General features: G+C 63.7%; 7 protein-coding genes across 7 annotated transcripts; 3 read left to right on the top strand and 4 right to left on the bottom strand.

Annotated features, from left to right (window-relative positions):
• Positions 1–16: 16 nt before the first annotated feature.
• AMSG_12335 (uncharacterized protein) lies at positions 17–2628 on the top strand (the record flags this gene model as incomplete). Its single annotated transcript, XM_013898004.1, has 3 exons — positions 17–50; positions 132–1287; positions 1487–2628. The coding sequence occupies 3 exons, from the start codon at positions 17–19 to the stop codon at positions 2577–2579; spliced, it is 2283 nt and encodes a 760-aa protein (XP_013753458.1). The 3' UTR covers positions 2580–2628.
• On the bottom strand, positions 2613–3558 carry AMSG_10248 (uncharacterized protein; the record flags this gene model as incomplete). The annotated part of the gene is made up of 2 exons (XM_013897990.1): positions 2800–3558; positions 2613–2623 (listed from the first exon to the last, which is right to left on the bottom strand). The coding sequence occupies exons 1-2, from the start codon at positions 3533–3535 to the stop codon at positions 2613–2615; spliced, it is 747 nt and encodes a 248-aa protein (XP_013753444.1). The 5' UTR covers positions 3536–3558.
• Positions 3559–3692: 134 nt separating this feature from the next.
• AMSG_10247 (uncharacterized protein) lies at positions 3693–4427 on the bottom strand. Its single transcript, XM_013897989.1, has 2 exons — positions 4127–4427; positions 3693–3920 (listed from the first exon to the last, which is right to left on the bottom strand). The coding sequence occupies exons 1-2, from the start codon at positions 4147–4149 to the stop codon at positions 3746–3748; spliced, it is 198 nt and encodes a 65-aa protein (XP_013753443.1). The 5' UTR covers positions 4150–4427; the 3' UTR covers positions 3693–3745.
• Positions 4428–4928: 501 nt separating this feature from the next.
• AMSG_10246 (uncharacterized protein) lies at positions 4929–5983 on the top strand (the record flags this gene model as incomplete). The annotated part of the gene is made up of 2 exons (XM_013897988.1): positions 4929–5279; positions 5342–5983. 2 exons carry the CDS (start codon positions 4929–4931, stop codon positions 5981–5983), a joined length of 993 nt encoding a protein of 330 aa, XP_013753442.1.
• Positions 5984–6000: 17 nt separating this feature from the next.
• On the bottom strand, positions 6001–7127 carry AMSG_10245 (uncharacterized protein; the record flags this gene model as incomplete). The annotated part of the gene is made up of 2 exons (XM_013897987.1): positions 6001–6886; positions 7075–7127. 2 exons carry the CDS (start codon positions 7125–7127, stop codon positions 6001–6003), a joined length of 939 nt encoding a protein of 312 aa, XP_013753441.1.
• A 2-nt stretch (positions 7128–7129) lies between these two features.
• On the bottom strand, positions 7130–8718 carry AMSG_10244 (uncharacterized protein). The gene has a single exon (XM_013897986.1). The coding sequence runs from the start codon at positions 8566–8568 to the stop codon at positions 7258–7260; it is 1311 nt and encodes a 436-aa protein (XP_013753440.1). The 5' UTR covers positions 8569–8718; the 3' UTR covers positions 7130–7257.
• A 275-nt stretch (positions 8719–8993) lies between these two features.
• On the top strand, positions 8994–11066 carry AMSG_12334 (uncharacterized protein; the record flags this gene model as incomplete). The annotated part of the gene is made up of 2 exons (XM_013898003.1): positions 8994–9895; positions 10331–11066. The coding sequence occupies 2 exons, from the start codon at positions 8994–8996 to the stop codon at positions 11049–11051; spliced, it is 1623 nt and encodes a 540-aa protein (XP_013753457.1). The 3' UTR covers positions 11052–11066.
• Positions 11067–11328: the final 262 nt, after the last annotated feature.

Here is an 11328-nt window from a genome sequence, read left to right as displayed (position 1 = left end):
TCCCCCCCGCACGGGCATGGCTGGTGTCCACAACAGGGGACTTCTCAAAGGTAAGCCTCCCCACCCCCCCTCCCCCTTCCCCCCCCTCACACCTCACCCACCCAACTAACTGCCCTCCTCCCCGCCCACAGGCCCGACCCGGACCGGGTACGATCGAACACGTGATGGGGCTGCGGCATCGATTCCTTCCAAGTATGAGACACTGCTGCTGGATGGAGCACGGGAGGCGGATGGGTTCAACTCGCGCTCGTTGCGCTTTGCTGAACTGGCCACAGATGGCCCGCCGACCTTGGCCTACTCGGCCCACGCCTCGCTCGAGTCGGCTTCGCCTTCCATCGGCGCAAAGGGCTACACCGGCGGCTTTGTCTCGCGGACTCGTCGCTTTGGCCGCGACTTTTCCGGCCGGACTCTTGCCCCCGGGCCCGGTGCCTACGATGTGGATGGCGCGGCTCGGAGGCTGGCCGCAAAGCGCGGGAGCCCGGCCTCGGCCGCTTTTGCTCCACGCCTGGCCGTCTTGCGGACCGACGAGCTGCGCGCTCGCAGATCACCGCAGCCAGGGCCGGGCGCGTACTCGGTGGACCTTCCCGAGCCGCGGTACAAGAAGAAGACAAGCGCAGCCTTTTCCCGCCCGGTGGGCCAGCGGCTCACTCCGTCTGGGTTCGAGGTCCCGGGCCCAGGCGCGTACAAGCCAGAGGCTCCGCATCAGGCTCCGCGCAAGCCGTTGCCATCGGCCGCCTTTGCCTCGGCCACGACCCGCTCGCCCGCGACTGCTGCGCCCTCAGCCGCTGCTTCGTTGTCAACTGCTGGCGCGTTGCAGTCGGCGTCGCCGCCGCCGCCCGGCCCGGGCTCGTACGACCCGTATCCCGAGGACACTGCGGCTGCTCGTGATGCCCGTGCTCACGCTGTCCGGCTTGTCGGCAGCCACGCCCTTGCTGCTCCTGTGGCCAAGCCTGTTCCCGGCTCGTCGCTCAAGCCGCACTTCCTCCACGACACCCGGGTCCGCTACTCGTCGCCGGCTGCCGCCGCCGCCGCTGCCCGTGCAGGCGTCACACCAGGCCCTGGTGAGTACGAGATTGGTGATATCGGCAAGGTCTCCAAGTACTTTAACCCACGCGCCGGCACCCAGCACCCGCCCACCCTTGACAGCTCGTTGATCTTTGCCGATTCTGCGAGTGCACCCGGGGTCCTACCCGCGCCCATTGCCACTGGCCGCTCACGCCCGCTCTCCCTTGCCGAGCGGCGAGTCCAGCTCCGGCGGTCAGCGCCGCGCCCAGCCGGCAATCTACCGTCAGCCGTCTCCGCGTCTGCGGCCGATGTCGCCAAGCCGCGCTGGCGATGACGATGGCGCGTGCCCTCAGCCGCATCTGCGCAACGTGTCATGTGCCACCTCACTCACTAGCCTTCAGATGGCTGCATGTAAACCGAGCAAGAGCGTGCGATGCATAGTGCTGCGCAAAGTGGAAGACGGCAAAGGCGAGAGGGACAGCGCGGCGTTCGAGCGCAAGTTTGCACCAGCCGAGGCGATGGTCGCGGCGAGCGAGCTGATGGCGAGTGCGGCCGCGGCGTTTGAGGTGGCCGAGTCTGATCTGGTGGCGGTGACGATGAGCCACGCTGCGCTCAACCACCGCGATGTGTGGATCATGGACGGCATGTACCCTGGCATTGTTCCTGGCTCAGTCCTCGGCGCTGACGGAGCCGGGCTTGTGACCAACGCCGACGGCGAGGCGGAGTCTACTCGTGTGGTCATCGAGCCAGGCGCCGGGTGGGCTTCGGCGCGAGCCGGGCCGACCGATGGACCGTACCGCATCCTCGGCCTGCTCCCGCTCCCGGGCACGCTCGCCAGCACGGTGTACGTGCCACAGCGGATGCTCCACCCTGTCCCGCCGCACCTCTCCATGTCCGCTGCCGCTGCTCTTCCGCTGGCGGGCGTGACCGCGTGGCGGGCGGTGGCGACCAAGGCCGGCCTTATCCCGCCCGGCGGGTCTTCGGCTGCGACTTGGTCGCCGCCGGCTGGCGAGGCCAAGCGGGTCCTTGTTACCGGCGCAGGCGGCGGAGTGGCCCAGATGGCGGTTCTCTTTGCCGTCGCCGCCGGGCACTCGGTCTGGGTCTCGTCGTCGAGCCAGGCCAAAATCGATGCGGCGGTGGCGGAGCTCGGGGCAGCCGGAGGCGTGCTCTACACCGAGCCCGAGTGGGCAGCGGAGCTGGTGGAGACGGCGGGTGGGAAGCCTTTTGATGTGGTCATCGATGGCGCCGGTGGTGAGGGCCTCAATGACTGCATCCGGACCGTCCTCGGCGTCGGCGGAGTGCTGGTCCACTACGGCGCGACTGCCGGCCGGCCGCGGTCGCTGGACACGGTCAGGCTCTTCCTCAAGCAGATCGAACTCCGGGGGACAACCATGGGCTCGTCCGCCGAGTTTGCAGACATGCTCGCCTTTGTGGCCCAACACGCTATCGTCCCGCCGGTCTCCTCGGTCACGCCGGTCACCGAGCTGCACTCGGCGTTTGCGACCATGGCCGCCGGCGGGCAGAGCGGCAAGCTGGTTATCGACCTCAGCCCCTGGACTGCACACAAGCTGTGATGTGGATGATGTTAATGATACACGTCGAAGGAATCAAAGGCGTACTGGGCGGCGATGTGGTGAGTGAGGAGAGCGACGACGGGTGCGTGGCCGCGGTCGGTCGCTGCGCGGAGCGGATAGTCAAAGCAGGCGCGGGCGTTGACGCATGGGTGGGCAAGCAGCCGGGCGACGACGGCCGCATGGCCATGCTCAGCAGCGGCGCGGATGGGCGTGTCGTCACATGCCCCCGGATCGACCGCCGGATGGGCGAGGAGGGTGTCGACGATCAACGCGCGCCCGAGCTCGGCGGCAGTGCAGATCGCGGCGTTGTTGTTGCGGGCCGGGTCCACACGCTCATCGGAGAGAAGGAGCTCCACAATATGGGCGTGGCCGTAGCGAATGGCGGCTGCGAGCGGCTCGCCATCGCAAGCCTCGGGATCGACCCGCTTGTCTGCGAGAAGTACGGCGACGACACCGGCGTGGCCCAACGCCGCCGCCTGGCGGAACGCAAAGTAGCAACCGTGAGCCGGATCGACGTCCTCGTGAGCCAGCAAATCGGGGACAATGCTCGCGTGGCCGGCTTCAGCAGCGACTACCAGCGGACACGGCTCAACGCCACGGCTGTGCGGAGCGAGAACAGCCGGGACGGCGAGCAGCTTGCGTACGAGCAGCGGGAAGAAGCTGGATCGGGCAGCGGTCATCTTGTTGGCGGCGAGCGTGTCGATGAGGGCGGCGAGGCAGGTTGGTGGTAGTGCGTGGTCCGACTCGAGAGCGCGCAGCGCAGCGCGGAACAGATCGCGGGCGGCACAAAAGGTGAGGCCGGCGGTGGCGTGGGCAGCAGCGCGGGCGTAGTCGGAGCCAAGCAGCACGCCATGCGTCCGCTTGCTCACCCGAGCCAAGGCGACGACATCGCGCGGACCGAGCACACGCGCTCCGTACGCAATTTCGTGGACTATCTCGCTCGGAAGGGCATCCATGCTGCGGCAGCCCACACGCTCGCGATGCGGGAGGACGGGACGAGCCGCAGAGTGAGGTCGCTCAAATGAACAAATTGGTGGTGAGTCTGCGGCTCGCGAGCCGGTCTTTCTCACGGCCATTGTTCGCGAAGGCTAAACGATGGCAGAGTACAAAAGGCAGGGGTTTACTCGGCCGGCAAGGAAGCGAAGACGAGAGTATCGGAGGGGTTACTACTTGGAGGTGGTCGATGCGCTGCTGTTGCTGGCGGCAGCGCTCTGGGCGCGGGCGGCAAAGCTGCCCTTGGACACAGATCCGCCGTTGGCGCGGGCGGTGGCGCTCTGGATCCGCGACGCGGCCGAGCGGGTCATGGCCGAGCGAGATGATCCGGTAGACTTGGGCATGTTGCTTTGCTGGTGTGGGAGTGGGTGGGTATGGATGCAACGGTAGCGTGGGAGCGCACGAGATTTCAATCCGGTTTTGTGGTGTCCGGCCGGGCTATTCCGAGGGCAGACCCTTTTTTTCAACTGAGGGCCAAAGGCAGAAGCTGTGTGGACAAAGGGCACTTGTTGTTGTCACTTGTGCATCGGTATGCTGTGGCGAGAGGCATCGACAACTTGCGCTCGTTTTCTAGCATGTTTACTGTCCTCCCGACTTGCCCTCCTAAAGCTGATCGAGCTGTAGGCCTGAGGAGATAGAGAGCAAGCCGATGGCATGCGAAAACTTGCTGTGCGACACTGCTCGACAGCGTGTGCGGAGCTCGTAGGTGCAGCAGCCTGATTGCGTTGCGAAAAAGCGAAGCTACAGTCAGAGTAGGTTGGTGATCAGGAGGAGAGAACCAACGGCAGCACCAACGGCAGCACAAATGTAGATGCTTGTGCTGAAGCAAGTGCTGTTGTCATCGACGTGGCTGACATGTTCCTGCCGAGAGTTTCGCATGGCGGCGCTCATAGCGCGGGCGGCAAAGCTGCCGGCGGACACACATCCGTTGTTTGCGAGGCAAGCCGCCCTGTAGATCCGCGACGCAGCTTTAATAGTCATGGGCTTGGGCATGATCTTGTTGTTGGATGTTGTTGAGAGCAGTGATGCCAGCTGTAGCGAGAGACTCGTCCCGCAGGAGGCTGTGGAGGCGATTTTTTCCGTCAATTGAGGGTACATCCTATTTTTCCTTCCAATGTGGTGTGTTGCAAGATGACGGTGACGCATGCGCTCAATACAGCAATGATCCCAATGTGTGTGGGTGTAGGAGGGGGGAGGGGGCGGGGTGGGGAGAGTGATTGAGGTGACTTTGACCTTTGACCTTACGATTAATTCTCCTTCAGTTAATCGTCTCTCCCCCTCCCGCCCCGCCACCACCCAACCAACGATTAATTCTCCTTCATTCGTCCCCTCCCACTTCACCCCCGCCCTCTCTCCATGACCTCGCTTACAAGCCAGATTCCGCTCGTGTCTGCCGACGAGTGGTACGAGTTCCTCGAGGCGGTGTATGCCGAAGACACCCGGCGACGGGAGGCCGAGACGGAAGAGCCTTTGGCGGTGGGAGCGGTGGGAGCGGTGGGCGACGGAGCGCTCGAGGCGTGGCTGGAGGTCATTGGCGGATACGTTCGGGAGGAGCTGGCGGCGGACGGCGGAGAGGCTGCGCGCGGACTGGCACCCGGCGAGACGGTCCTTCATCAAAGCATGGGGCTGTTTGGCGAGTGCGATGCCGGAAACTCGGTCCACATCGATGCGCTGCTCTTCCCGGATCCGGCCGATGCCTTGGCGGTTGTTCCGCCGGCGGCGGCGGGGTGGGCGTCGACTCGGCCGACGATCTGTTTGACGCCTCGCAGGCGGCGTACTACGAGTACGTCTGCGCTCACTGCCGCAGGGCAGACGGCGTCCGCGCGGTTCACATCATCTCCCACAGCCTCTCGCCGGCCGAGATCACCTCCATCGTGGCCTGGCTCGACGGGCAGTGGGCGGCGCTCGGCCTTCCGGACTCTGGCGCTCACCTCGTCGACGTTGGTTCGCGGTTCGGCGCCGTTGTTCTGGGCGCCGTCCGCGGGTTGAGCCATCGCGGCATCGAGGGCATCGGTGTCGAGGCCAATGCGTACTTTGCCGGGCTGGCTGGCCGGACGGCGGCGCGGTATGGGCTCGCCGACGCAGCGCGGTTTGTGGAGGCGCGGGCCGAGTCCGAGGCTGGGCTGGCTGAGCTAAGCAGCGCGTCGATTGCGGTCTTCAACAACGTCTTTCAGTTCTTTGTCCCGCGCGACGACCAGCCAGAGGTGTGGGAGACGGTGTCGAGCGCGCTCAAGCCTGGCACGCTTGTCCTCTCGCACCCATCGCTCGAGCTGGTCCTTGGCGAGCTGGGATGGAGCCCGGAGCGGCTCGCTGAGTGGGTTCGGCCGGTCGGGGTTATTAACGGCAGCGACGGTGACGACGACGATGACGAAGCCGAGATGACCCGCATGTATGCGTATGTGGTGTGCTAAGGAAGTTTAGGCAGGATTCAGTTGTACAGTGTCGACGACATGGACGCAGCCTCGACAAGCTCCTGGGTGCGCTTCTTGATAGTCGCCTGCAGCCAAGCCTCGACCTGGGCAAAGAAGTCTGCGGCGTCGCGCGGGAACTTTTTGGCGGTCCGCAGGGCGACGGCGTCGCCGAGCTCGAGCGATGCGCCGAGGTTGGTCGATGCAAAGTCTGCCGATTCCTGCGAGGCGTTGGAGAGCGAGCGCTCACGGAGGCGTGGCGATGATGTCTCGTCGCCGGCAGCCGCCGACGGCGGAGCGAGGGTCATGGCCGACGGGCCGCCTCTAGACGCCGCCTCGCTCTCGTCGCGGAGCTCGTGCTGGACGTGCAGAATGCAGACGCCACGCGGGCCGCCGTTCTCCTCGACAGCCGGCGACTTGCGGCCCGAGCCGCGGCGCTTCTCCTTGGGCACCGGGTACGCGTCGATGGCGACTTGGACAGCAAAGTCAAAGGCACGGGTCTTGAGGGCGTCGGTAAAGGCGACGAGCTCGTGGTACTCCTTCTTGGCGCGGGCCTCGAGCATGGTCATGTACTCGTCGATCGACGCCACGTGCTTGACAAGCAGCTCGGCCGGCACGTTGGCCTTGATGTACTCCCACACCACCTCTTGCTCCGACGCCATGGGCGCAAAGTCCTCGTCGCTCAGTAGATGCCGCTGCAGCTCCTTCTTGAACTCTTCCACAGGATCGCTCCACGCCGACGCCATGATGGCTGACTTTTCGTAGTTTGCCTTGGGATCAAAGACAAACGAAAAGGTAATGGTCCCCACCTTGGTCTGCCACGTCGTCGTATCGCCAAACACCTTTGTAAAGATCGGCCGGTTGGTATCGGTCGTCGCTGCAAACGCGTCATTCAGGTCCATCGACCTGCTGTTCCCCTGCAGCAGAAACTCCATGTCTGTCCCCCCTCTCACGTGGTTATTTCCCCCCCCCCCCCCCGCCGTGCGCCCTCCCTCATCCCGTGAGTCTTCCACGCCCGCCCCAGCGCACTGCAGCCATCCCACTCCCTCCACACACAGTAGGCGTGTACTAGTGCGAGGCATAAGGTAGCGTACTGTGGGTTCGACTCGGAATCAAAGACGGTGTGGTATGCACAGAAACGGTACATAGTCGGTCAGACGCGGCAGTTTTAAGGTGAGCAAGCGGGTGGCCCAAACTTATCCAGCTTGGCGTCAGCCCGATGCCATCATCGGTCGCCGCCATTGCGCGCTGGCAGCAAGCTGGATTGACGGCAGAACTCATACGGATACCACGGCATTGCTGGCGCCGAGAATGACGCGAGTGGATGGATCTGAGAAGACGGAGGTCGACTGGTAGAGGCTCTTGACGTCGGTGTTGGTCGAGTCCATGACGGTGAGGAGTGAGAGGAGCTCGCGGGTGCCCTCCGAGTCAGAGATGTTGAGGGCGGTGAGAACAGACTGGATGCCGGAGCCCTTGGCCTGCTCGCGGATGCGGAAGGCCTCTGCGTTGGCCTCTGCGCGGATGCGATCGGCCTCGGCGACAGCCGAGGTGCGGATGCGGTGGGCCTCTGCGGCTGCCGAGGTGTTGACGAGGGTGATGTTTGCCGAGATCTCGGCGCGGAGGCGATCGGTCTCCTTGACGACAAGGACACGGACCTGCTCGGCCTCCTGCTTGATGTTGACCTGGTTCTGAACGGCGGCGTTGAGCCAGGTCGAGCGAATCTGCGACGGGACAACCGCGCGACGGAGCTGAAAGTGCCTGCGGCCGCGGATCTCGACGCACGGCACATTGCCACAGAGAGAAGCAAGCTCGGAAGCGAGCGAGTTGTACATGGCGAGCTGGATCTCATCGCGGTTGGTCACGTACTGACGGAGCGAGTAGTTCGGCGCCACGTTCTTGAGAGCGCGCAGGCCGAGGGCGGCGATGCGCGAGTGGTACGAGGTCGGATAGAGCGAGTACAGCAGCGGGATCTGCTCCGGAATGATCCAGTACAGGTACGAGCACTCGATGGAAAACTCGATGCCCGAGTCGGTAAAGGCCAGAATGGTGCCTGATGGCGAGCCCTCCTTGTACACGATGGTGTTGAAGGTCCGCGGGTACTTGAGCTGGTCGTACCCGGTTCCAGTCCAGTAGCGGCCGTTGGAGTAGACCTTGTTGGTCTTGACGCCGGCGTTGTGCGGATGAACGCCGCGCATGAGGACGTACTCGTTCCACTCAACGTACTGGAAGCCGTTGGGAATGGTGGCGATGAGGATGAGGACGATGAGGGCAAAAAGGACGCACCCACAGGCGGCCCATCCGCGCCACGATGCATACCATGCCCGCTCCTTGCGCGCGACGGCGCTAGTCGTTCCGCCAGTCTCCATTTGCGCTACGGAAGCAGCGCCGGGAACGGCTGACGCGTTCTTGTAGCTGGGCGGGGCGACGGTCGAGTACGACGACGAGTGCTCCGCGGTCTGCGACGCAGGGAAGATGCCGAGCTGGACTGAGTCTCCACCGATCGAACCCTGTTGCTGCGACGACGACGACGACGACTCTGAGTCCGAGTAGAGGTATGTGGAGTAGTCAGAGTTTGCGCCGGATGACATGCAACGGCAGACAATTCAGGTGACGCCGCCGAGAAAAGGTCTCGAGAGCGCGCAAGCAGGTGTGCTGGGAGTGCACAAGACGAGTCAATGTCAAACCCAAGTAGCTCTGTCCTCCGAGTAGGTTCAGAACGAGGAAAGCCTGTAGTAGCGAGGTGTGATGTGGATAGTGGCGTATGCTGTGGCTCGCAAAAAGTTGGCGCTCGTTTTGTCGTGGGCCTCCAAAAATAGAACGGTATTCTGAGAATCAGCCCGATGGCGACAAAAAGGCGCGCCTTTTTTCACAACGCTCGGCCCGACTCGCTCGCAACATACTCCAAGCAGGCGCCCGACCTCGAGACAACACCTCTCACACATACACACGCTCATACCACTCGACGCAAGAAGTTCTGGACTTGACCTCCGTGGCCTCTGTACACGTTGACATCATGACGATGAAGAGGATTGTGCTCTCCTCGGGCTGCTGCTGCTTTGTTCTGTTTGCTATTATTCTCACGGCCGTGCTGCTGGCCAAATCGCACGTGGAGCTCGGGCCGAACTTGTACGGCTTGCGGTACGGTGGGTACAACAACAAGGTGTACTCTAAGATCTACAACAAGAACGCCAAGTACTGGCTCTCGCCTGAGGACGAGTTCATCACGTTCCCGTCGACGGCGGTGACCATCGACCACACGTCGCTCGAGTGCTTCACCTCGGATCGGGTCAATCTCGATCTCACGCTCTCGTTCCAGTACTCGATCGCCAAGAACTCGCTGGTGGAGATGCTGTTCCGCTACGGCGAGTTCAGCCAGCTCAACGGGTTCATTTACATCCTGACACGCGACTCGATCCGCGACGTCTGTGCCCTGTACACCTACGACCAGTTCTACACCACCCGCGGGACGATTGAGACGGCAATGCGGAACAAGGTAGCCTCTGACATGGAGGAGTTCTCAGGCAATCTCGACGTCGGTGCGCTGCAGCTGCAGAACGTGCACCTCCCGCAGGCGCTCTCGGACGCCATCGAGGAGAAGGAAGACGCGGTGCAGTCGGTGGTCAACGCCGAGAACGCGCGGGCCCAGGTGCTCATCCAGGCCGACACCGACTACAAGACGGCGCTACAGGACAAGGAGATTTCGCTGATCTCGGCCGAGGCCGACGCCCAGGCCGCAGCCATCACGGCGTCGCAGAACGCGGTGCTGATCAAGGTCCAGGCCGACCAGAAGGCTGCGGCCGAGCGGGCCAAGCTCGAGGAGCGGGCAGCAGCATTTGCCTTTGTCGCCTCTCAGCTCGGCCTCAACGGAACCGATGTCATTCCTGCGCTCCGCTATCTGGTCAACACCGGCGGCGTGTAGCTGATTGAACAACTGACGCCGATCGGGAGCTTCGAATGGAAGCGCATCGAAGTCGTCCAGGGGACAAACTTGGCGGAGTTGGGTGACACAGGTTGTTCCATTCAGACTCATTATTCCATCCGGTTCAAGCAGAGCCATGCCGTGACAAAACCGCGCCGACTTGACGCTCAAAGCAGCTCAGCACTGATGGCATCAGACAACCTGCAGCAGGTATTGCCTTAAGAGGAAGTCACACGGACGTCTCGCAGCGACTTTGATTTATCAATGAAGCACAAGAAGAACAAGTCGCAGCCACGCAAGCCCCGAAGCCGAAGCGGCGGCGGTAGCTCAAACCAAGGCGCTCCCCCGACAAGTTCGCAGACAACATCGACGAGCGTGGATCAGGGCCGGAGACGAGGACGAGGACGAGGACGAGGACGAGGGCGAGGAAGCGGAGATCTGGGGGCCGCAACAGCGCCGACCAGCTTGGAGAGCACGCTGGAGATGATTGGCTTTGCCGCGATTCCCGACGATGCAGAGTGCGTGCTCCTGTCGGGCGGAGCACCTGGTGCGGATGCCGTGTTTGACGAGGTGGTGCGGTGTGCGTTGCCTGATACCAGCGTTTGCATCCATTGGTCGTTCGCGGAGCACAGGAGGGAATACGCAGCCGACCCTGCCGGCCGCGTCGAGATTTGGGACGAGCTTGCGGGCGCTGTGGGCGATGCGCGACTGCAGATCGCGGCATCCGGCCTCGGCCAGCGGGTGCCTCGGAAGACGAGCCGCGCTCTCAAGTTCTTCCGCCGCAACGTCTTCCAGGTCCTCTGGGCCGATGCTGTGTACGCGGTGACTTGGAGTGATCCCAAGGCGCGCTACCCAATCGAGGTCGGCGGCGGAACCAAGTGGGCTCTGCAGGCGTATATCGACCGGTTTGCCCCGATCGGCAGCGAGCCTGCCGACGAGTGCCAACTCTACCTGTACGAGGTCAACTCGCGCGAGTGGCGGCGATGGCGGCAGGTGGATCAGGTCTGGGAGGCGATGGCCGATCTGCCGCCGTCACCGCTTGACACACCCGGCTTGCGGTTTGCCGGCATCGGCACGCAGACGATGCCGCCGCATGCAGTCGCTGCCGTCTACGATCTGTTCCGTCTCACCGCGCCCGACCTTGACCACTAAACCTCCTCCTCCTCATCCCCCCCCTGCCCGACTCACCTCCACCTCCTCGATCCCCTCCCCTCTCCCCTCCCGCATCACCCAATCCTCCCCCTCCTCCCCCCCGACTCCATCCATAGCCATCAGCCAACAACCATCAGCCAACAACCATCAGCCATCAGCCCCCTCCACCCACCTCCACCTCGATCCCCTCCCCTCCCCACCCCACCCCACCCCACCCCACCCCCATCCCCATCCCCCAACTTGGATTGACAATCCCCCATCCACCCCCCCCCCCCCC

The sequence above is a fragment of the Thecamonas trahens genome, assembly GCF_000142905.1.
Source record: "Thecamonas trahens ATCC 50062 unplaced genomic scaffold supercont1.61, whole genome shotgun sequence".
NCBI lineage: Eukaryota > Apusomonadida > Apusomonadidae > Thecamonas > Thecamonas trahens.
This window is presented reverse-complemented; position numbering and strand designations above follow the sequence as displayed.